The sequence below is a fragment of the Danaus plexippus genome, chromosome 17 (assembly GCF_018135715.1).
Source record: "Danaus plexippus chromosome 17, MEX_DaPlex, whole genome shotgun sequence".
Taxonomy (NCBI): domain Eukaryota; kingdom Metazoa; phylum Arthropoda; class Insecta; order Lepidoptera; family Nymphalidae; genus Danaus; species Danaus plexippus.
In genome coordinates, this window is record NC_083548.1 from 4,061,893 (window position 1) to 4,087,827 (window position 25,935).

General features: G+C 29.8%; 5 protein-coding genes and 1 long non-coding RNA gene across 6 annotated transcripts; 3 read left to right on the forward strand and 3 right to left on the reverse strand.

Annotated features, from left to right (window-relative positions):
* The first annotated feature begins 40 nt into the window (after window positions 1-40).
* LOC116771182 (pickpocket protein 28-like) lies at window positions 41-7,759 on the forward strand. Its single transcript, XM_061523237.1, has 14 exons — window positions 41-164; window positions 232-420; window positions 630-759; window positions 1,058-1,179; window positions 1,511-1,616; window positions 2,014-2,168; window positions 2,294-2,411; window positions 2,592-2,684; window positions 3,891-4,030; window positions 4,580-4,710; window positions 4,789-4,848; window positions 6,116-6,326; window positions 6,679-6,852; window positions 6,934-7,759. Exons 1-14 carry the CDS (start codon window positions 148-150, stop codon window positions 7,040-7,042), a joined length of 1,755 nt encoding a protein of 584 aa, XP_061379221.1. The 5' UTR covers window positions 41-147; the 3' UTR covers window positions 7,043-7,759.
* A 15-nt stretch (window positions 7,760-7,774) lies between these two features.
* LOC133319291 (uncharacterized) lies at window positions 7,775-8,744 on the reverse strand. Its single transcript, XR_009752972.1, has 2 exons — window positions 8,560-8,744; window positions 7,775-8,024 (listed from the first exon to the last, which is right to left on the reverse strand). It is a non-coding gene; the product is annotated as an uncharacterized LOC133319291 (long non-coding RNA).
* LOC116771291 (inhibitor of growth protein 3) lies at window positions 8,431-13,324 on the forward strand. The gene is made up of 11 exons (XM_032663111.2): window positions 8,431-8,591; window positions 8,790-8,861; window positions 9,007-9,204; window positions 9,391-9,532; window positions 9,849-9,954; window positions 10,564-10,653; window positions 11,042-11,129; window positions 11,213-11,300; window positions 11,542-11,628; window positions 12,065-12,200; window positions 12,687-13,324. Exons 1-11 carry the CDS (start codon window positions 8,564-8,566, stop codon window positions 12,804-12,806), a joined length of 1,155 nt encoding a protein of 384 aa, XP_032519002.1. The 5' UTR covers window positions 8,431-8,563; the 3' UTR covers window positions 12,807-13,324.
* Window positions 13,325-14,740: 1,416 nt separating this feature from the next.
* Window positions 14,741-16,376, forward strand: LOC116771331 (calcyclin-binding protein). Its single transcript, XM_032663158.2, has 5 exons — window positions 14,741-15,007; window positions 15,087-15,312; window positions 15,384-15,590; window positions 15,703-15,865; window positions 16,123-16,376. The coding sequence occupies exons 1-5, from the start codon at window positions 14,984-14,986 to the stop codon at window positions 16,214-16,216; spliced, it is 714 nt and encodes a 237-aa protein (XP_032519049.1). The 5' UTR covers window positions 14,741-14,983; the 3' UTR covers window positions 16,217-16,376.
* Window positions 16,368-19,759, reverse strand: LOC116771202 (putative uncharacterized protein DDB_G0282133). The gene is made up of 2 exons (XM_032662980.2): window positions 16,614-19,759; window positions 16,368-16,536 (listed from the first exon to the last, which is right to left on the reverse strand). The coding sequence occupies exons 1-2, from the start codon at window positions 19,703-19,705 to the stop codon at window positions 16,491-16,493; spliced, it is 3,138 nt and encodes a 1,045-aa protein (XP_032518871.2). The 5' UTR covers window positions 19,706-19,759; the 3' UTR covers window positions 16,368-16,490.
* A 2,611-nt stretch (window positions 19,760-22,370) lies between these two features.
* On the reverse strand, window positions 22,371-25,272 carry LOC116771347 (large ribosomal subunit protein uL13). Its single transcript, XM_032663181.2, has 6 exons — window positions 25,163-25,272; window positions 24,662-24,792; window positions 23,907-24,016; window positions 23,525-23,670; window positions 22,715-22,837; window positions 22,371-22,501 (listed from the first exon to the last, which is right to left on the reverse strand). The coding sequence occupies exons 1-6, from the start codon at window positions 25,181-25,183 to the stop codon at window positions 22,418-22,420; spliced, it is 615 nt and encodes a 204-aa protein (XP_032519072.1). The 5' UTR covers window positions 25,184-25,272; the 3' UTR covers window positions 22,371-22,417.
* Between the last annotated feature and the right edge of the window lie 663 nt (window positions 25,273-25,935).

A 25,935-nucleotide genomic window follows, 5' to 3' on the forward strand; every position in this document is an offset into this window, starting at 1 on the left:
ATTCTTTGTAACAATTTAATTTCATAAATGGTGTTAATATCCCACGGGATAGAAGGTGGGTTGTATTAATTATTTGACAGCCAAGCCTCAATAAAAATTTCTAATTCATTCGTCATTTCGGAAAGTGCCTTAGAAGTTGTCACCAGCATGAAGCGACACTCCAGGTTGGTTTACATTCAAAAAGCTTGACTATATGTCACTGTATGTATATATTTTTATATTTTTAACCAGATCAGGAAGTATAGGAGGTATCCAGGACGTAGACCCTGAAGTAAACAAAGGTCATCTCAATACCAAAAATGAGAAAATTAAAAAAGGAAAGCTGAGTGCCATCAAGCGGTATTTGATTGACTACACCGCAAACTCAAATCTTCACGGTCTGAAGTATATTGGAGAAAAGGAGAGAACTTTGATTGAAAAGTAAGATAAAATAAATTTTAAATATCAAGATTTTATAAACTAACTTTTCACTGCCCTAAATAAGAAGAATATTTATATAGCTAAAAATTATTAATACTCTTTAAATGAAAATTTAGTTATAGATTGTAGTAATATGCTGAGCATATTGATATGTAAGTATGTATACAAATGTATACCTATATTGGTTCTTAAGAAAGCTTTTTTTGCAGAATTTTCTGGCTTCTAATGTTTTCCTGTTCTTTAATATTCTGTATTGGAAAGATTCACTTAATATGGATTAGATGGAACGAAAGTCCCGTCATTGTAAGCTTCGCGGAAAAATCAACACCAGTTTGGCAGGTATTTAAATATCACAAATAAAACTATATATTTAAAATTTCCCTCTTACATTTTAACCCATATGTTAGACTTGTCAGCAACCGTCACCAATTCATCGCTGTTGAAAAAAAAAGGCAATAAAATATGCTAATGAAATCCGAAAAACTTAGTTCTATCATAATAAGTACTAAAGAAAATCTGAGATATCAATAATTATTAAATTATTATTTTTATTATTACTATCAACATATATAGACTTTACATTTATATGAGTTCAATTTTTTTTTAATTTGCTTACACTTTTTTTTTTGTTACCCAGATCCCATATCCAGCCGTGACTATTTGTTTTGAAACAAAGGCTCGACAAACCATATTTAATTTTACCGAATACTATCATCTGTACAAGAATGAGACTACACGTGCGAATTTAACCGAAGAAGAGTAAGTCAATTACTTAACTACAAAAAAAATCCACCGTATAAAAATGACCCTTTAAGAAGTTAATTATATTAAATTTTGGGATAATCTTTAAATCAATTACATTATCAATTAAATTGTCGTATTTTTTTTTTTGTATAAGTTATAAGCAATTTTGGGTAGTTAATAAATTAGCTTATAGTTATTTTAAGTAAGGAGAGTTCCTTTGGCTAAAATCGACTGGGACGCCGCATGACGGTAGTTGCAGGGTCTCATACTGATTATGAAAAAAATGTAAATTATACTATATTATTTGTTGGAAATAATAATTATTTTATTATTTTTTTTTCATAAGACGCCACCTTTTTGAGGACGTATCTATGGTTTGCGATGATCACTTGGCCCCATCAAGTGGAAGAAGATTTTCTAATGGAAACGTAACAGTTGAGAATCTTAAAGAGGTAAACAGAGTATATAATAGATAGCAATTAAATTAAAAGTTATCCTTATCTACCCCTACATTCCAAAATTACGCTATTTTATGATCATTTTAATAGAGGAATTCTTGAAGCTTTTTTTTGTATATCAAAGCTTTAACCCGCCATCTATAAAGGCAAATCATAAGAGATTTTTTTTCTAAACTAAGTATACTTTTCATTATTTCACGAAAATAATTTCGTGATTAAAATAAGAAATCTTTATTGCTTTTTTTCAAATGCCGGTTTTCAAGTAACAAACAATTTTTATAGATACAGAGTTAGTCAATACCTTTAGACTCGTGGATTTATCAGTCAAAGTTTCAATCCATCGATTTTTTTTTATATTTTTTAATTTTATTAATCATATATAATTTTTTAGCTATCACCAAACATAACTGAGATGCTCTTCGCTTGTAAATGGAAAGATGTTTCCCGCGTGAATTGTTCGGATTTATTTTTGCCGATCATCACTGAAGAAGGTGTTTGCTATACCTTCAATACCTTGGGTGCTGAGGAATTATTTAGAGTTGAAAAGTAAATAAAACCTATATATTAAGATATGGAATTTTATGGTTTTGCTTTCGCAAAATACTTACCACTTTTAATCCTTTGTAAATGTTTAGTTAACTGATATAATATATATTTTTTAATTTCTGCAGCCTCAATAAGGACTATGGTTATTTAGAATATTCAAAACGAAATTCTAGTCAAATTTGGACGTTAGAAGATGGATATCCTCCTGATAGTCCGGTAGAGACGTACCCTCATAGAGGCACTGTAAGTATTTTTTTCAATAATAATTACTGGAATCTCTATGAGACGTCAATAAATCTAAAAGTAAATACAAAAATGTATTATGATATATCCTGGGAAACAAACTAGGTAATTAGTGTATAAATTGCTTCTTTAAAAAGGCTTCTATAATATATTAGAACATTAAGTTTTCTCAATTTCTAGGGATTCGGCGCAAAATCAGGATTAACGTTTTTGTTGAAAGCTAAGCAAATGGATCTTGACTACCTTTGTAAGGGTCCAGTTCAGGGGTTTAAGGTAAGATTATTGAATTTTTTCCTAAATATCAAGTTTGTAAATCAACATTTCTTTTTGATTAGTTTTGAAATGAATCTTTTAAATAAAATGAATGCTACATAACGTCTTAAATAAATAGAATAAATTTATGTCTGCAAAACCTACAGAGAAATTGTAACTATTAAAATATAAGTATGTTCCAATCTGTAAATATTTGTTGACAAAAAAAAATATTTTACAAAGGATTAACTTTTATTCCGAACAAGTAAATATAAAAAAATATACATACATAAGTTGAAGAATCACGAAATAATAGTTGCTCAGGTTATAGGGTTCCATTATCTAAACCCTATTTGTGGTTACCTGTGTAAAATAAAACGAGTGATGATAAAAAAATAAACACAATATCATTCTAATGATATACTAAAATAGTATAATACTTCAAGAAAAAAATTACCAAACCCATTTTTTTGGTTAAGTACCCACCACAATCTTGCTGTCAATAATAATTTTAATTAATATATACCTTTTTTTTAATTGGTGTAGTCTCTTGATATTTAACAATGATATTATTTATTTGCAACATATATCTGTATAAATAATTATACATGAATTTTCTTTGAACTATTTCTATTTTGTCGATTTTATTTTTCATCAAAGAAATTATTTCTTCTAATAAGTAAAGTCTTATGACATTTCGCACCTTTCTGAAATAAATGTAATTTTTTCTAGGAACGCTGTATTTTTTTTTAAATAATTTATGAAGTTAATGACTTCTCCAGTTAATTAATAAAAACCTAACCATAAAAAAAAAATTACACAAATAACAACCATGATCTATCACTTCTTTATTTAAATTCAAACCTCAAATTGTTATCGGTTCAGTAATATTCATAAATTATCCTCAATAATCGACAAACTGCCAGATAAACATTCAAATCCGCCCATGAAGTACATCAAACGTAGGTAATTGTATGAATGTGAAACGTAATTATAAACGTGCCGGTTGAAACAATTTTTTTTTTTTTTTTTTCAAAAATGCTTTTAGTTTTTGAAATCAATAAGTATATTTTTTAGCCTATTGGAACATTACCATTTTTGTTTAGACATTTATTAGTCTTTTTGGACTCAATATTCTGTAGATCTTTGGGAATGGGTATTTGCAATTAAAATAAAAAACTCGCTAATTTCTAATTTTTTTAGAGTCAAAAGTTTATATTTTTTCAGATATTACTTCATAATCCGGCAGAATTGCCTCGTCTGTCAAAACAATATTTCAGATCACCTTTATCCCAAGAGGTAGTAGTTGCAGTAAAACCTAATATGATGACGACTTCTGAAGGATTGAAACCTTACGACCCTACAAGGTAATAGCCAATGGGAGAGCCAAAAATATTCTGTTCTAACAATATTATAATTATTTTAAACAAATATTTCAAAGGTCGTTGTACGGATAGGGTAATTTCATAACAAACAATTTTTAAAAGGTTTAATGAGATCTGATAAATATATGACTCCAATTTAGGTTTACACAAAATTATCTTCCGTAATTATATTTCATTAAAAAACTCAGTCCAAGACGATGTTAAAAACAGTGCCCTTCGCCCAAATTCTCTACTCCAAACTTTTTTCTTTATGCATTTTAGATACATATGTATGAAGTATAAAGTGGTAAAATTAATTCGCTTAGCAATAAGTATAAATTAGCTTATTTAATATTAGCATTTAGTTACTTGTCTTCTTTAAATTATGTACCTAGTAGATTATTATAGAATAATTCTATCTAAGTCTCGTAATTTGTTACAAAAGGGGTTTTAGTGTTTTGAGAAATCACTGATACAAACAAAAAGTAAAACAAAAACAAAACAAAAGTAATTCAAGCAATAAATGTTTTGATACAGTTATTTGTATTCCAGACGTCAATGCTATTTCCCAACGGAGCGTTACCTACAGTATTTTAAAATTTACACACAAGCTAATTGTGAAATAGAGTGTCTATCAAACTTCACATACACTAGGTGTGGCTGTGTTCATTTCGGCATGCCTCGTGAGTGTTCCCATATAAATATATTTAATGTATGAGTGTATATTCGAGACAATTAATTTTTAATAATTTTTTTTACAGATGGTCCTACAATACCCGTATGCAATGCCGGCAGTATGGCATGCATGAAGAAAGCACAAAGCAAGTAAAATTTTAACAAAATTTAAACCTAAAAGTTCTAAAATTTTATAGTAATTTTATAATAGTTCATAGAATTTTTATATTGTAATATGAAAATTTCATGATGTGTGAGCAAAATCCACTAAAATTATGAAGCTTACCAGTAAAAGACGTTACGTTGTTAATGGAAGTTGTAACAGATATTGATTCATATATTTGTCAAAATTCTAACAATAAGAGAACAACATTTTGTTGGTTTGGATGACAAGTACATTAAGTACATTTTGCTTCATAACTTTGATATAAACAAAATAAAAAATTACGTTATTTGAAACAATGTAAGGGGGGTGACGGTTCATGTTTAATAATAAATACACAGAATCCGTTTTAGCCCTCGCTGACGATCTCGCAATACTCAAATGTATCCACAAACACTGTCAAGTACTATTGGATGAAGTGGATAAATTCTGTCAGTGGACGGATGGATTTAGGGTACAAAAATGTCACCTGTCTGTGTCTCGGTAGGCAGAATACAAGATATATCTCATACGATCCGAGATTATCTTTGGGCGGTCAATGCGTTTCTACGTTTAAGGAAAATGCTCTATTTAAATTTCTCGGACGTAAGATAAGTAATAATATAGCTCGTACTCCATCCTTAGAAGGAATACTAGATAACTTTAAAACAATCTTAGCAAGATAAATAACCAACCAATTAGTAACGTCAAAAATGCTTGGATCTACAATAATTACCTAAGATCAGTTTGAATTGACCTTGAGTTAAAAGAGCTTACGGTTCCAAGGAACCATCCCCAAAGACCAGTCCATCTAGGTCAACGAGTATTACGAACTCACTAAAAATAGTTTCGTCGTAAATTTGTATGCGGTAAAAGTGGCAGCGAGAGGCATAACAGCCAAAATGTCTCTACAAACTACTAAAAGACTTAGCCTGTCCAGAACTAACATCAATTCATTCTTAGAATGTACTTCGAAGGCAACCCTAGTAGTTTCAAATTTGGTTAGGTAAAGAGAGGATCTTGGACGGTAGAGGTGAGCAGTCAACGTGCGTTACATAGGGGCCCCTTAAACCTACACCTAGGTCACAAGTCCGAGGCACTGTTAAAGCTCTTCTCCCTGCAACACGATGGATCCGACATCCACACGGTGAATCCATGGCGGAGAAGTTTTCGTCTCTAAACTTACTTTAACGATAAATTTTAAACAAAAAATTCACCCTATATTCCCACAACATAACTATTTTTTCTGTAACAACGCCTTATTTTTTCAGTGGAATTAGTCACAGCAGAAATTCAAACCAATTTGGAAAAAGATGCAGCTGATAACGGTACCCTTGGTGAGGCTCTACTAGTAGCCGCAAAATGCAAATGTCTTCAAGCTTGCACGTCTATAGAATACGATGCAGAAACATCACAAGCTGACTACGATTGGCAATCCATATTCAGAGCTCATCGTCAAGAAATTGAAGAACAGGATAAGGAGTAAGTATTGTTTTGAGAAGGTATTACGTTTGTAGTAGAAGCCATTACAAAGTGAAGTACTTTTTTTATTATTTATACAAGTGCTATCGGCCAAATTTTCCAAGAATATCAAGTAGTAACTCCTGAACTGAAATTGGACATTAATGATTAAAGTAAGATCTCTTACTTAAAGTGGCAATTTAATTTAGAAACAGCATACATATTCGTCAAAAACTACCAATATTTGTGACATTGAATATAAGATTCACCAAGGTCACAAATAGAATAAAAAACTATTATTATTATCTCTCGCAGTAACACAAAAAATAAGTATTTAAAACCACCACTAAAAAATAATATTTATCTGTTTCAGTGTCTTCGTAGCTCGCGTTTTGATTTTTTTCAAAGAAGCTCAATTTATAACTTCACGACGATCCGAATTGTATGGTCAAACAGAGTTTTTAGCCAATGTCGGTGGTCTGCTCGGACTCTTTTTGGGTTTCTCCATACTAAGTTTAGCTGAAATACTATATTTCCTAACCCTAAGGTAAACATTCTGGAACGTGTAATAAATAAGTTTTAAGTAGTAATATGATTTCGTTAACAATGTCATAATTATTATTTTCAGACTTTACTGCGTTCTGTCAAAGCGCCGACAAGTGAAGCAAAAAAGCCTTGCTACAATTAATGGATCTCATAACTTTAATACAAATTCAAAGAATCAATTCATTGATTAAAAAAGTGCTTTATCGATTAGGAATTAAAATCGATTTATAATTTATGAAACTCATCACTAACTAACGTGTAAATTATTGAGACAAAGTTTTTACATTTTTTTAGTCTCCAGTTTAAATGACTACTAAGTACTAACTGAATAACGTTGATGGGGAAAATCAATACTATTAAGTTATAGCTATTTAAAACTTTATATATCTTTGTACTGTTCATACAAAAATAGATGATATAGTTAAAAAAAATGAAAAACTCAAATTTCATATTTTCCACCTTCGATGATGATTTCCTGAGACATCAAATTGAGTTAATTTTACTTTGATATCACTTCGTCACATAGCTTTATTTAAGTCACTACTAACCACTTGACAGTTTTACCTTTTATTATTATTATGTTTCGGGTCTTTAACTTGTTAAAACAAGCAAAATAAAAGCTAAAATCATTCAATTGACGACAGTTGATAGATAATTTAAATTAGATAGACTTAATTAATGTTAATTTTCTTCAATTAAGTTATTGATATTCAAATGGGGTGCTACTGCTACTACTGCACCTTATTACTAATACATATTTAACACATTAAATACGTTTAAAATCACTTTCTAGTGTTTAAATTACTATTATGCTAATAATCATTAAGATGCTTCATTAGTATAAGATATATGTAAGAATACATTGTGTTTACTTCACTTTAGTCTAAAAAAATATTAAGCACATTGAAATGAAATATATAATATGGACTATATTTTGTTTTATTTTAATTTATACAGTACTGGGACCTTGCTTCTTTTTTGGAGCGTAACCGATTCTATTATGTATTTCTTCAATAGTTTTTGTCCCACCAGCTAAAGATCTAGGAGTATCTTCTTGCATTTCATTACTTATAGAAGAATTATTAGCTTGTTCTCTTCTATAAGTTTCATATTCTTGTAAATCTTCAAGCTTTAGGGTTATTTCTGTTAAAGGTCTTCGAATCATTTTATAATCTGTAACAATTTTTTTAACATATACAAATAACTTAAGCAGTTGGTACACTGTCATAGTGATGTTATGAATACATATCGACTTTTTACTAGTTATGGTGAAAATTAGCAATATATATGTTAATAAAAGAAATAGTAAAAATATTATCACTTCATCAAAACACAATATAATATTATTTTAATTATTAGAAACTACCGAAGGAATTAAAGGGACAAAACAGTTCCCCATATTAAATATACTTAGTAATTAATTACAAAAAAAATCTATATCTAGATACTAAATACGAAACAAAATGACATTTTAGGGGATTCTTTTAATACACCTTAATTTATTATCATCGACAATATCAATATTAACGTAAACAGTGCAACACTAGCTCTCTAAATTGATATTTCAGTATTCACCATTACCACATTGCTTAGGTGTACACGTCATCTTTCTCTTTTATATACTGCTCTTTTCAAATAATAAAGCTGTTATAATTCTTAATAGTGGTTCAATAATTGTTTAACTTTCTGTTATTAAAAAGCAACTTACCAAAATGTTATATCTTGAAGATTATCTAGAAAGTAAGTCCTTCTGTTTCTCTTTGACAATTATTGTTGAGTCGCCATTACGGTTGCCAGTTGGCACTATTGAAAAATTAATTGTTTACCGGGAAATTTAAAAAATTATATTTTGATGCCATATATGATAAAATTTTACTTTCATTCTTTAATTATGAAGTGTTTATTGACATTAATAAAAGTTATTTATTTTATTTTTAGTGATAGAGCACTTACCTCAAGAATTAAGAGATAGGTTTACAGAAATGCGAGAAATGGATTTATCCGTTCAAAGTAAGTATTTACCATTAGCTATTAATTGTTACTGTTTAAGCCTTAAGGCAATTATAAATACTTTGCTGAATAATATTGGACACTTTAGTATAAAATTTTAAATGTATCATAATTATATCTTGTTATATTGAATTTTTTGTTTTAGATAACATGGACACATTAGAAAAACGTGTTCGCACACTTTTTGGTAGTTGTCGCCGAGGTGAAGTTAATACTGACCAAGCAAACACAGAATTTTCTGACATTAAACGGGGTTATAACAAAACACTTGAAGAGGCAGATGAAAAAGTCACATTAGCGAACCAGATGTATGATTTGGTGGATAGATATTTACGGAGACTGGGTAACAAATTATTTCTATTGTTTTAATAAAGTGAATTTATTTATAAATTACTAACAATTCCAAATAAGACAAAACACTGATGAATTCCTAGTAGTTTCTCAATTTTTATTACTTATACAAACACATATAAATATAAGGGTGTAAGCTACTTCTCGATCCCAATTCAGTTTAATCTATTGCCAACAGATACTGAACTTCATAAATTCAAGTGTGAACTGGAGGCAGATAATAAAGGAATAACAGAGTTACTGGAAAAGAGATCCTTGGATCTTGATACAAATATCAATCATACATCCACATCTAACAATAACCACTACAAGGATAACAAGTAAGTTTTGTAAATATAAACTTTTTCTTCTCTAAACTAATGAATTCTGGTTGAGAAACACTGTAGATATATACATATGTGATAAAAAGTAATAGTCATGTTTTTTTAATTAATATTATCCCACACTTCACTCTTTTTTGTTGTATTTTATTTAACTTAAAAACAGCGGGATATAATGTTATATATTTTCCAAACAAGACTATAGTATAAATGAAATTATTTTCTCTTGATTTTCCTTAATGATATTAAATAGATCTGATCGATAATTGTGTTTAAAATTAACAATATCTTTGGTAACTATACTCAATAATTTTAGATATCGTATTCGTGCTGAGAAAAGACGAGAAGCAAATTGGGCTCCCCGCGACGCTAGGGCACATACTAGCAACGGAAACCATTCACGTACTGACACAGCTTTACAGGTGATTATATGAAATATATCTTTAGATTACAACTCAATGGGACAAAGATTTAAATATTATAAGAAATTACATGTTTTTAATTCTGTTTGTAAAACCGGTACATAAATATTGAAAGTAATACATATGAAAATTAGCATTTATTCATACACTGTATAGATTAAGCAATTTTATCTGCATTGCATCTGTTATTTGTTAAAATACAAGGTACTTTTTTGTAAAAAAAATCCAGACTAGAAGGGTTCTTAGGCAGTACTCTATAATTTGATGAATTTGATAATCCAACACTAGCCTGTAAAAGGTTTGTCAAATTACTGAGGGTCAACTACATCTATATTTAAAAAAAAAATCTAAGCTACAACTATAACTTGTTGTCAATAAGACTTAGAAATACTAACTCCAATAGTGGATTCTTAATATATGAACCCTTTGATATATTCATTAAGAAGATTCTTTACTTGGATAATTCTAAGTATTAAACATTAACTTACAAGGACCCTATGTACCTACTTAATAAATCAAATAATAACAAGGACTTAGCTTACAAATAGTTTTGTAAAAGCAGGCATTTTTCTTTGTTATATTTAAATATATATAATATGTAATTTTCAGGCTGCCTTGGGTCGTGATTCCTATTCTCTTGGTCATGCTGGTAGTACTATAGCCGCAGCAGCAAGTCAAGCTATTGCTGCTACACAACAGGTTAATATCTCATTTTATATCTATATATGTACATAAGTTCAACTTATTCCCCTTCCTCACTTATTAATAATAGACTTTGGAATTATAATGTAATTCAGTCATTTAGTGTTTTTTTATAGATTTAATGTAGTAGAATTCATAACACTTAAGAAAAATACTTTTACATTACAATGATAAACTGTAATATAAATATATTGAAGGTATTTTCATAGTTCTCTTTGTACATGATAATAACATATATTTTTTTTATACTTATATTTCTGAACGAATAATACAGACACCTGTCATATACCACAGTAGATATTCGGAATACGTTTGCAAATATGAATAATTAATAAATATGTTAAACACTTTGTAAGAGACACGCGATAATTATAAATATTGTTAGATGCAACAAGGTCGTCGCACGGCTTCCCTGAAGGCGTCATACGAGGCGGTCGCTAGTGAACTGGCGCATCACGCACATCATGACCACGGTATATTAATTATAATAATTAAAATTAAACATACCATATTGATTTTTATTACATAACCTAAAAAAATATTCGTTACTTTTCAGGTCAGGCATTAGCTTCACACTCTCAAAGCGCTTCTCACGCACACTCCACTACAACGGCTGTGGCTAACAAGCGGCATAACAAGCAAAAGTAAGTTTATAAGACGTAAAATGTTTATATTATCGTATTATTGCTTAACTATATAATTTTCAACTACAAATAAATCATAAACTATTCAAAAATATTAAAGAAATTTTGCCATTTTGAAATGTGTGAACATATAATTTGTATATTGTATCGGATAAAATTTCACAAAAAAGTATGTATATGCGACAGAATTACTTTTTATCTAATTATAATATTCTATAATTTGTTTTATTATCTGTATTAGGAAGAATTCCTACAGTTCTAGCAACGTGTCTCTTCACACTCAACCAACGGCTGCAGTCGCAAGTCGTTCATCGTCGCCAACTGTGGGGTTAGTTATATTAATATGTGTATAATAAATACTATTTACTCTCATAGCCGAAAATATAAATCATCCATGTATAACTTTAAAGGCAACATACTATATAATGGAATTTAAGGAAATAATGTAAAATGTACGGCATATTATTGCTTTGCACTGAATAGTCTCCTAGAAAAAAAAAACTCAACAATAATAAATTCTTTCATTTCATAGAAGCAAATTCTAATCATAATTTAAACGTGAGAATATTTATGTGTTACTCGATATTTGTTACTTTTATTCGAAAATCTAATTATTTCATTGAAACTTAAGAATAATGTATCCCTAAATTTCATATAGTCACCATAACATTACTATTTAAATCGCAACCTGATCGAAGTCCAAACGGACAGTCACGGGAAAAATAATGTATGAATACTGTAAGAAATATTTTTTTTATATTCAGTATAAACACTGTGGTCAACAACGTTGCTATCGAAGAGCCCATGGAAGAAGAATGGACTTACGACCCGAACGAACCACGCTATTGTATCTGCAACCAAGTGTCGTACGGTGATATGGTCGCCTGTGACAACCAAGACGTGAGTACAGTACTAGTATTAAAAGTTTTTATTGAACTTATAAATATATATTAAATAGAATCTAAACGGGAATTTATATTAGGTCAAATTATTATTATAATTATTTTTACAAGTAAATAACTTATTTTGTGCCTTTACAAGGTTACATCGTCAAACTAAATACTAAATCAACAGTTTATAATTTAAAAGTGTTCTCTGGTATTTTCGACGTAGATTTATAAATGAAAAACTTTCAACTCGCCGTATTTGGTAAAGGTACTTGGTCCTTGTAACCCCCCTGTATACTTAGTCGAAGTTCGCATTATAGCACTACATACAGATATTTTCATATTACAGTAATCTTAATTATTGAATGAGAAACGGCCAACACTTTGTATTTAGTTTGATGATTAAAGCTTGGACTAAGTTATAATTCTGTCAACCTTTTTGATACATGTTATTTTAATCTAGTTGTCAGTCTATTAACTTAATTAAACATAATTTCAGTGTCCTTACGAGTGGTTCCACTATCCCTGTGTTGGTATCACAGCACCTCCTAAGGGTAAATGGTACTGTCCCCAATGCCAGACCAATATGAGAAGAAATCGTGCTCATCGCAAGAACTAATTACTCAATCTAGCAACTTCATCTGTACCACTAGTTATTAAACTGAAAACAGATAGTTTACAGTTTCTCAATGATAAACATATATTGGCAGTAAGTTAGGTGTATGAGTGAAAAAATATAAATTGTCTATGTTTTGTAGAAACCTCATATCAAGGTTAGTGTTAATGGCCCCCACTGTTAACAATTATTATTTTTACTACCCTTAGTAGGATGTGTAATGTGTATGTTTATTAACTTGTAAGACTAATAATTCTTGGGTGTGGATTGTAAATTATGTTGAATAGAAATGTACACAAAACAGTGTCAGTGACTGCATGATATATATTGTAATGTTAATTTAGCAATATTGTTTTGTGACTCAAATGATTGTATTTCATATAATTGTATTAAACATATAATTTTAAAGCGCTCCAGAGTGATTTTTAGATATCCCACCCAATACTTTACTACGCTTTAGATAATATTAATTAAGTATATTTACTCATGTACTATGTGTAGTAAACAAGATTCAAAAAATATGCAGTCTTTGATTTCGAAAGTGTTTTTATAAACCAAAACATAATATGTTATCCGGTTGTTATAATGAGGTAATTTTTTTTTTAAGTTTCACCTTAAAAACAGTATTATAATGAAATTACAGTTTTGAATAGAAAAAAAAACAAACAAAAACAAGTCAAAAGTCTATAATGATAAATTAAAGTGAAAAAATACTTAATACTCAAAAATCTTTTTATTGTTTATAAATATTTATTACTTATAATCTTGGAAATCTTATAGATACCTCTGAATAAATCGAATTTTAGGTACATATGTGAAAAAATAAATCAATGGAAAATTTAAACTGGTTTTTATTATTTTCTTTACCCAATATATTTTATTATTTTACATTGATATTATTATTTAGGGAATGGACGTTTTACCTCAATCTAAAGAAAATTACCCAAAAAGTGTAGGTGATAATATTACACATTATGTAGTAATAATGGCAATAGTATTAAAAATTAATACATAAAATCTAAAATCATCTATCACATTCCTAAAAGTTATAATCCTACGACAAGGACCTTTAAAAATATATAGAATTAAGTTGCGAAGGCGATAAAATTAATCATGAATGAATAATCCAGAATTCCTTGATATATTTTGTTATGCTAGATATTGTCGAATAATCGATATTTCACCATAATTGATTGTTTCAATCTAAATAGTAGGTACATATTGCCTACAATAGAATGGAAATGTCAAAATATTTGACATTTAGTGACTACAACATAAACCACTGATTGGCAAATATATTGTGCCTAAAGTAATGTAGATGTGTAATGTTTATTTAAAATAATTTGTTATATTTTTAATTCAATATAAAAAAAGTACTTTGTTCTTTATATCAACTTTGACTGTCTTCGTGTCCACGTTGATCAGCTCACAAAATTCTCTTAATATGGAATGCATTGCCTCATATATTAATTATATTATATTATATTCTACGTTATGGGCGGTTCCCGGATCGATGATGCATTGGGATTTGAGACATTATCTGTGTCTCTATCTATATTTATGTCTTTCACAGATATATTAATATACATATATGTATATTTATGCTTCAATTATTTTAAGCCATGTTTTCTGTACAATTTGTATTAGAAATAGAAACAAGTTGCAAAGCAATGAAAATACAATTTCACAATATTATTAATAATGTATGGTCACTAAATCTTGTCTCTTAAATTATCATATTATATTTAATAAAGCAGTCATTAAAGTTACGTTATTGTAATAGGGATCGAAAAATGTTCTTTTAGATCGACTTTTATAGAAACTATATTTTAATATTGTATTAACACTATAACATTAAGTTTTATGATATGTCATAAAGTTCATAGACAATTTTAAGCAATATCGATTTTTCCTCATAGTATTCTAGAAATTGCTCGTAATGTCGGTGAATGGGGTTGTCAGTTTAGCTGCTATAAGGCGAATTCGTTTCGAGCAACTCCAAGACCGCACTTACACTGTCACTGGCCCTTTTGTATGTGGATTGTGCTTGATACGAAGTAAATTTTTCGCTATCGTATTCTTAAAAGCGTTGTTGCACAAAATCTAACTCCTTTATATTATTGATCTTTGTCCTTAGTGTTTTTATTTCTTTAAAAAATATTCTTGAAATCTTGTACACGATGTCCGATTCCAAAGTGAATGAGGTATGTTTTTAACATTAGTGTTGGAATATAATGTTTTAATATAAATATGTACATATTCTATTCATTTGTATATTTTTAGTTGAAGAGTGATATTGATGAATTAAAAGACCTGCTAAAGCAGGCAAAACGGAAGAAGGTCCAAGACCTTTTAAGTCTGGAGATTCGTAAAATAGAAACAGAAGTAATTGCTCTCAAAGAGAGTTCTAAAGATGCTGCCCCTAATGAAGCAGCATCAGTTCCAACAACATCGGCTTCAAGTGCGCCTCCACCAAAGAAACGTTACCAAGTCAAAATAAATGGATATGGTAGATATCTATATAACAAATATATAACCATTATTCTCTGTGTAGTTATTAATTTATTCCAATTAATTTAGGTTGGGATCAAAATGACAAATTTATAAAAGTGTTTGTCACTTTGAAAAACGTTGAGACTGTGCCAAAGGAGAATGTATACTGCAAGTTAACCAACAAATCGATGGAATTACACATTGACAATCTGGATAACAAAGACCACATCTTGATCATAAACAAGTTACTTCACAATATCAATGTCGAGGATAGTTACTGGAAACAGAAAAATGGTAAAAATTTAATAACTATATACAATATTTTACAACAATAGTTGTAAATGATACCATATAAATATATATTGTGAGGTGTAACACAATAATTGTTAAATTAATATATTTCTAGACACTGTTATCGTATATTTGGCAAAAGATATGCAATGCGTGAAGTGGTCCCACATGACGGAAATTGAGAAGAAATTTGATGACCAACGCAGCAACCGATTCAAAACAGAGGATAAGGATAATGTAGACCCACAGGAATCAATCATGAGTCTAATGAAGAACATGTAAGTCACATTTTTTTACTACCTTATAAAAAGATATTTATGTTTTTGACAATTCTTTATGTACATATTTGAAAACATTTGCATATAATACTCTGTTTTATATAGATTTTTTTAGATATATACATCATAAAAATTTACTGGCCATAAATTTAAATATAAAATTGATGAAACTTAATATTGTTTTTTGTAAGCATATTTTTTTTATATGTAAATATGCTTTTTAATGCTGGATAACTTACTATTTATAATATTTACAGGTATGAATCTGGTGATGATGATATGAAGCGAATGATCTCTAAGGCCTGGTATGAAGGACAACAGAAGAAAAAGTTTGATACATTGGATCTCTAAATTTTTTCATTATAATCTATTGTAACTTCTTTATAACATTTATATAACTCAAGTAGAATCTTTTTAATTAATCTTAAGTGTACTGTCTACTTCTTGAGTGCTCTAAAGCATTCTCTATTGCTGTAGTTTAGAAAGGAATAAAAATGAAAGGTAGTAATAATATTTGTTTAATTTCACTAAATATTACATAAACATTTCATATATTCTTAACATAATGGTTACATTTTTTTAACAATAATTTCGGTTATACATGAGAAGGGTGCCGCGGTTATTTTTAGTCAAGTTTTAAAGTTGGGAGTGGCAGAAAACAGTTTACGAATCTGAAAAAAAAATTAAGTATGTGTCAAATGTGTCTTGAATTTATGTTATAAGGACATTAATTTGTGTATATGCTCACCTGGACTTCAATCCATGAGAATAGTTCTTTTGCTTTGTAAATAGACTTAAAATGTAGACTCCTTGTATCAGATAAAATACATATTGCCATTTCATTACAAAGATTTGACTGTCAGCCTGATTCTTTTCTTTAAATATTTCATATCCTGATCTTTTAATAGCTGCTCCCATTACAAGCTCCTGTCCATTTGTTTGAGACCGTGAGAGACTTCGGTGATGTCTTTCAGACCGAGAATTAGAAATGAAACGCATTTCTCTTGATCTTTCCAACCCTTCGTCTTGTACTGGTGTCAGCGAGTCCCTATTAGAAGTATAAGTCTTAGAATCCCTGTTAGTTTCCCTTCGTCTATCTGATGCAGGTCCTTGTAAATCACGTAGCATATTTTTAGATTTTCTTTCATTTATTCGCACATTGCTCATAAATCTTTTCTCTGCAATTTCGTTAATGTCACGAGTGACTTGACGAGTTTGTACATTCCTGTTGCTTTTGTTGGATAGATCTACAGTAATCGTAGGTCTCATTGTTTCTTCTTGACGGGAATCTCTAATATCCGATTTATCTTTAATGCCTCTTACTTCACGTATTTCTCTCATTCTCCTATTGTTATTATTTTCATTTCTAGTGAGTCGCATCCTATATTCATTTATTACGCCCCTCTGTGGTTCAAAAAGTCTATTGGCGCTAAAATCAAATGTTCCTTCTTCATATCTTATCAAAATTTTATTTTGTTCAGTTATCCTACTTCGTCGGTCCCTTAATTCGATTTTCAATCTATCTTCTCGCGTTTCTATAACACTATTGATGTCTCGCAACATTCTACGTCCATTATCACGCTTTTCAATTCTCTTAAATACACGAATATTAGGCATTTCGACGGCCCTAATTTCTACTGACGCTCGTTTATTTAAACGGAAGTTATCATTAGTGTTATCTGTTTTTGCAAAAGGAATTTCATCAATAGTTCTTGTTCGTTCTTCTGAGTTCCTAAAGTTTCTTCTTGAGTAGAGTTGGCTCAAAATACGCTCGTCGCTTCGTGACCTCTGTAAAACGTTCATACCTAATCGCATGTGACGATTGCGCATCCTGTTTTCATTTTCGACGTTGTATTTTCTCAAATTAAACGAACGTTGGTCTCTAGAGGCTAATCTTTCTCCCTCGTTTCTACTACGTGTATTCCTATTATTATTTCTTTCTGTGTCTTCAATGGCGTGATTATTATAGCTGGTCTTCATGGTCGTGGCACCCACTTCATCATTTTCTCTAATACGTTTGGAAATACGCAGTCTGCTAAATCTGTTTTCTTTACCAAGACGTTCTTTAATTATTTTCTGATTATTATTGATTTCCTTTTCAGGGAGTGCCACTAGTGTTAGTTCAATTCTTTCTACGCTTCTTTTTGGTATCATTCTAGCAGATCTTACCGCTTGATTTCTGTTACGGATATTTGATTGAGTTCTTTCGAATTGCCATACAATTCCATCTCTGTTATTTTCTTCTCTATTTTCCCTGATGTTTCTGAGTTGTCTAATTCTATTTTCGTCACTTAGTTCGACCTTAATATGCCTTAGAATATCTCTGTCTTCATTATGTATATTCTTATAATTACTGGTGGACCGCTGATTAAGTACAATTCTATTGGTACGAGTCCTTTGTGTCATCAAACGTCTGTTTGTATCTCTTGCCAGTCTTTCTCCATTTCTGTTATCTGTCTGAATACTTCTAATATGTTTACGGTTTAATCTTATATTATCGTGGCTTCTTTCCCGTACTTCTTCAAATAATCGGTCTTTAAAGGTTTGCTCTTTATTATTCAATAAAATAATCTTGGTATCACGGTTCTCATCCAACATATTTTCGAGATGACGTTCCTTAACTAATCTGATCTCTCTTACATCTGAAGATCTTCGATTTTCATTAGCTAAACGATACCTGTCATCTCTTTCACGGCGTTCAGTTATTGTTCTTCTAATATCCTTGTTTCGACGATTGGATGTCTCAAAATGACCATTTTCTGCAATTCTAAGGTTATCTCTCATATTTCGAGTAAGATGGTCCACAGATTTTTCTTCATGTAGTCTGTATAAACTGTTGCCTCTAATTTGTGTAGTTGTACCTGGTTCGAAAAATCGTTCTATGTTTTGAATAGAAATATATCTAGGGTTATCTCCATTCTTCAAATCGAATCTTACTTCTTGTCTTCTGATTTGTCTGTTTTCTGGTAAACTATCGACACGAACCCTATGTCTTTGTAAGCGTTGGTCAGAATATGATTCGACTTTTAGTCTACTTTCATCGTTTCTTTCACTTTCGTCTCTTTCGTTAAATCTTAAAACAGGAGAACGTTTGTTTATATATCTTCCACGCTCTAATCTGGCAACCATATATCTGCCCCTAATTTCCATTTCATCAGACAATTCGTATCGTTGGTTATTGATATTCAATCTACGTTCCATATTATTATTTCGGCGTTCAGCTGTACGACTTTCTCTTACGTTATTCCTTTCAAAACTAACATCCTGAAAGTCTGAACGACTGAGATCTCGAATGTTTCGACTTTTTAAAATCACAATTTTGTCTTGTTCCATTTTAATATTTCTTTCTCGATTACGTTGCATTTTGATGGGATTGGGTTCATTGTAGCTATCGAGTATTCGATCAGCACGATTCTCTCTGTAAATCTTATGTGGACCAGACCTTACATTTGTTCGAAGTTTTGAATCCTCAATACCTCTTAGAAAAGTGTTGTCATCGGTATTGTATCGTGTTGAATCACCAAAACGGAATGGAACATTTGTTGAGACTCTTTTACTGTTACCAGAAAAAAGTTCACTTTGCTCCAAACGATGATTTGAGCGCGGAGAACGTTTTAACGTATCATGTTTGTTGGATGGTCGTAAATCCCGGGTAGGTGATCTTAGTTCATTTATTTTATCAGAGCAACGAGGTTCAGAAATGGCGAGTCTTTTATTAGATAGTAAGGATCGCGATGGATAATCGAAACGCCCGTGCCTGCCATCTACAAAAATGCGCTCAGATGTAGCCGACTGGACTAGCCAAAGAACCGGTAAGAGTAGAAAACTCCACTTATTCATATTAACTGCACTCTTTACTGTTTTAGATTATTTTCCTTGTACTGAACTGTAGAAGCTTCTTGCTGAACTGATGCCTGTGAATCCTCAGGTCCTGTATTTATACCAAACTGGAGGCTATTGTGAATGAACTGCTATTAAGCGGTCCAACGGATTTAATTTCAAGCACTATCAGAGACAGATTTTCAAACGTGGATTAAAATTCTTTAATACTTTGGATGTGTCTTTACAAAATGTTTTGTTTGTCATTTTATTTTGAAAAAAATTTATAGGTGTAGGTAAGATCTATTAGCAGAAACATGATTAGCTTAAAATTATTAGTATTTTATGTTTCTCATAAATAACATTTTTAATTACTTTTAGCAATTATAAAATTCTTTGAAATGTGATCTAAATAATGTGGGATATTTCGATAAATTTTGATTTAAAGAATATAAATAACCAACCAACTATTGGTTTCAAATGTTAAAAAGTATCAAAATCATCGTGTTTCACTAGGTCTTTCTCGTTCACACTTTATCTCTAGTCACAGCTGCACAAGAAAATTTGTCCCACACAAAATAATTATCTGATCAAATCCATTGGAGCGATATATGGGTGTCGTATATTGAAACTCGATGACGTCAAACAGTTTTTAAATTTATACTGAAACTACTTTTCATGTAATTTTTCTACAGGGTAAGATTGAAGTTAGATTTTGATACAACTTTTCGGCAAAAAATGTATGTAAATATTCCAGAGCAAAATGGCTTCACACTTTGGTTTTAATTAAAATTTAGAACTATAATATTTACTTAAGAACTTCACTATAAAAGTAAAATATATAATATATTTAAATTAACTTATGTATATTATTATTTCTTAGCTTATGTTAGTTACAAAGTATAGACTAATTGTATTCCATTACACCACAAAACCTGAAAATTTTTTGAGCCATAGAAATCAAAAAAATTGTAATAAATATGTAATTAAGGAAAAGATTTAGAAAAACTGTTCTTATTTCTTTCCCTTTTGTATATTACATAATCATATATGTATGATATTTTAAAATCAGTTAATTAGGTGTCATAGCAGATCACACCCCTTCGCCCCACATAGGCCTCTGTCGTAAGGGCGTTCATTAGTAATCATAGGACCCTTATTATGCCAGAGAGTTACGGTTGAATGCCCAAACTTCTCCATGGCGATCTCCTAAGACGATGAGGGTCACCTTTGAGGTTTAGTGGATACTTCCGGGACTATATCCCTGGGAGTCCCGCACATTCCCCAAACTTTCCCATTGGGTCAAAGAAAACTAATAAATCAATTCCCCAACGCAAAAAAAGTGTCATCTTAGATTGATATCTGATATAAGTTCGTAGTTATGACGGCTATATATCGTTATGTATTTTATTAAATTTATAAGTACCTACTTATTGTAAATGCATAAGTGAAATTTATTATGATTCCCGTAGCGTATTCTATTTAATACTTTTTATACCTTTTAGTCAAATGATAACACAAAAATATAATATGTAGGTATTATTCTCGACTTCTTAGTATCTTGTTTATAACTCATAACTTAAAGTGATGATTTAATAAAGTTCTATTTAAGTGTGTTTTATTTGCTGATAAATTTAATTCATGCACTGTACTGTAATACCATTAGTAATTCATATTTATATAATTTTAATTTAACGATGTCACATTTCTAAAATCTAAAAGATTTATATTTTACAGTCAAACACAAGGTTTTCCCTTTTAATCATTGAATAAGAAAACTAATAAGTAAGGGAATAGTTTTGTGACACCCTTTACTTTATAGAAACAAAAAAAAAACAAGATCCTTCGTGTTTTCTCCACACAAGTACTCAAGATTATAATTCCTTCAATAAATAACAACGTTGACATTGGCGAAATATTCGACGATTCCACAGCAAATGAAACTATAGCATATAAAAAAAAAACAATATATAGAGACGTACTTATTTTATTTTAATTGTACAGATATACCGTTTAATTTTATTATGCCGTTCGTTTTATGAGCATACTGTTACTTTTAAAAAAGCATATATAGTATGTATATACAGCCGAATTGAGAAACCTCCTCCTTTTTGAAGTCGGTTAAAAATAAAAGTGAGCTAAAATTATCACTGGAAAATGTGTATTATCCTAAATTAAAAACCTTTGCATAAAACAACTATTCCTTTAATTATTTAAAAATATTGTTTATTTTTTTTAAATACCATTAAAATAACCTATTCTATTACATCAAACATTCGGTTGTCAATATATTTTAAATACACACCTGAATGAAATAGATACTATATTGAAATAATCAGATCTGAAATGTTTGTATTTAAAATTATTAAGACGCAAAAATCAATTTTAAACTGAGTAACGAAACGTTATTGAATAAAAATATTTCTTATTCCAGACGTCCTTTAGGAAACAATCAACTTGAAATATTCTTATATAACGTCCCACGATATATATATATATAAATATTATAGTGAGACCTATAATTAATTTTCTTTCTGATTATATTGCGATTACTTAAAATATAATCAATAATTTTTCAATGATGATGATTATTAGTTATGAATTTGGAATGAAATACCCGAAAACTACACACTTAGAACTTCATGTTAATTGAGTCAAGGTTTGTTAGATTAAAAAAAGAAAACAATTTTTGGGCAACCAGAGGTTTATTTTTTTTATATAATTCTCTTAGTCCTAATTGTATCCATAGGATTGCATGATGGCGGTGAATGGTGCGGTTGTTTTTGCAACCTTCTCACCAGCCTCCTTGGTGATTTTCTGTAAATAAAGAAAAAAAATTATAGATTGTTTGTTCACAACAATCATATTTTTGTTGTCAAAATTTGACATCAGATAAGTTATATTTTCATAACACATCAAATAATGTAGGTAAGATATTAAATCATCATCAAAGTTATGCAAATAAGTCCATAATTATTTAAAACATTAATATATATATATTAATAGAATATATAATCAGTTCATACAAACCTTGAGTTTATTCTCATAAGCTACTTTATGTATGGTCTTGAACTTTCTCTTGTCTTCCAGCTTACGGACAACATCACGATACTTCCATCCAACTTCGTGAGACAAACGACCAACATGACAGTACTGCAAGAAATTTACACATTAATTTAAGTTTAATAGAAATTGTGCTATAACAAACAGTAATTTAAGATCAGAGTTTAATAATGTATCAACATTTGCTGATTCAGTCGCAAATTACCCAAAATAATAACATCATGTCAATAATGAAAAAAATACAATACTAGTTTATGAAATTAAAATTATTATATTCACCTACATCACAAAAATTAAAGTTGTTTTGAATTGCTAATGCCTTGTTTTAAATCTTTTTATATGCTAAAATTGATATCATGTTTTTAAGTATTTAAGTTTTAGTAAGTAGGTAAAAACTTGTAAGTACAATTTATGGTTCAGATCATTATTTCAAAGAAATATATATGTTATAAGGTGTTTGTTTCTACACCACTGATTTTGTTAGTGATAAATACATAGCACTTCCAGATATTAATTCATGAGTCTATGTGGATATTATATTCAAGGATTCGTGATTGGAGAATTGTAGGCTCTAAACATCTAGTCCAAGCAAACTTGTGATATGGGTACTAAATTGAACTGTTTATTTTACTTGTAGAGTTATATATCTTAATGAAAGACAAATAGAACATGGAATAAGAGGTACTGAATTGAACCGTTTACTGGTAGGGTTAGAAATTTTTCAGATAGGATATTAAGTGTACATGGAATTAGGGTAATGAATTTAGATATAGTTACCTTGCGTCCAGGTCTCAGACAGAACACACGTAACGCCGCTGGCACGACAACACGACGACGGTTGTCGTATGGTGGTGGGCAACCATCGTACGCACGTAACCGTCTCAAAGCGTCCTTACCGCGCTCAGTCTTGTGAGGGATCATACCTACAAACAAATACTATCAGAAATTGTATACACAAAACACCTTTGTATAAATCAAAGGGCTATTTCATAAAATGTTTTTATCATTGACTCTGTCAAATAATGTAGGTAAAATTATAATATAATCATTAAGAGTTTTGATATCTATAAGATTTGTACTTTTCTTGAAATCAATTACGAAATATATCAAAAAAATTATTGTTATACTTTCTAATAATAAATTTATATATAATATTTACCTCGCACTGTTTTCCACAGAACCTTAGAAGGTGCTCTGAAGTGGAATGGCCCACGGGCTGGATTGACATTGCAGCGTTTGCGTAAAAATGACATAAACTTCAGCTTGTTCCTGAAATTTTATGTTACTTAGAATCTTTACATAAAACAATGAAAATTAATACAAATGTAAAGACATCAGATTATATAAAGTAGCAACATGTTACAATTCAGTCGCAAATTACCCAAATGAAACATCATTTTAAATTGAATCTTAAATTTTAACCTCACTTATATCATTTTTGGCATACATTGTAGTCATTGTTATTTATCTTTGTAGTTAGAAATATTGTATTAAGTGTATTCATCACTTAATGTGCAATATCCTTATTTTCCTCTTTTGATAATTTTTTTAAAGAAAACTGAATGATACACATGGTGTTCATGGTGCACTAATTTCATAATTCTGATGAATAGGTGAAACAACAAACGATAAAAGTTTATCACTAAGACTAACATTAATAGCTACTACAATATTGTTCATTGGATTGTTAGAAACATGGAAATTAGCCCATTTATTATTAATGCCATGAATATTTTACAAGAATTCAATAGAGTTAAATAAATCGTTCATGGAATATAGTATATAATGAAATATAGCATATACCTGCTTAAATAGACAATTTATCGTTAGGCATTTCTAAATAAAAGTATTACATGTGGTTTGGATTCCAAATACAATAAAATCGTTATAAAGCAGATGCCACTATATGTATACCTGAAGAAGTTTCCTGAGATGTTGAGTTGTTCACACCTCACGACAACCACTTTATTTCCTTCCAAGAGGACCTTAGCGATGACTGCGGCCAGGCGGCCGAGCAGATGGCCGCGGCCATCGATGACAATGGCCTAAATACAACAATAAAAGAAATTTAAAGGTTAGATCTACCATAAAACAGCATACCGCTATACATAACCTCAACGTAGTCTAGTTCAATACTATCAATCTATCAACTAATCTTGCGTAAAAGTAGCCAATATATAAATACAACATAACAAAAATTTTCAATTGCTATTGTCACTTAATACCACATTAATCTTAAGTTAATCACAATACACTACAGACATAGCACGTGTACATGCGAAAAAATAAGTAAAATTTAACATTATCACTTTAATGAACTGATTGCACATTAAAAATAAATCCTTCTTGATATTTAGATATTAATTTTAGTATTTTTTGCTACATTTAAGGAATATTCGAATATTTTAATCTCACCTTATTACTAAAACCCGTCATTTTCACGACAACAAAACGGAAAAGGCTCCCTTTTCAAACTAACATGGCCACCGGATATTTAATTGGGTGTTGCAATGTTGCGTTCAAATTATAAGAATTTTGTAAATTATGTGATTTTAAATTACTTAAGGATTAAAATAATTATATAATAATATAATACTAAAAAATAAAAAATATTTTTTGGGCAATATGAGACTCCCGTAGTTATTTATTGGCAGCAACATTTTGGAAAAATATTTATTTCTAAAAACAATTAACAGTTTTTAGAAATTTCGTTACATCGATAAGTAAAAAAAGTGTTAGACAGAAATTGGTCTGTAATATAATTGAGATAGGTTTGACGGTTAATTTTTTTAATGTGTTTTATTAAATCATTAATTTCAAATAATATTAGAATAAATGTAAAGTTTTTACATAGTAACTATCGTAATATAAATTTAAATATAATATTAAAATGAAGTAAGAAACTATAAATTATTGACAGAAATTTCGTAGAAATATCAAATATCTGTAGAAAGTTAGTTTGTAGTTTGTATTTATTAAAAATGTTGTGTCTTTACATTTAATATATAACTATAATTTAAGAATTACCTTAATAATAGAAATACTTAAATGAAGAATAAGAATCATATGGAGGATCCAGTATGGCCTATGTGCAATTCTAATACTGTCCGAAATGTTTTAAATTTTCCTTACGATTATGTTGATAGGTTGTGTTCGCAAGATATGTAGGTACCTTTCTAATATCTGTG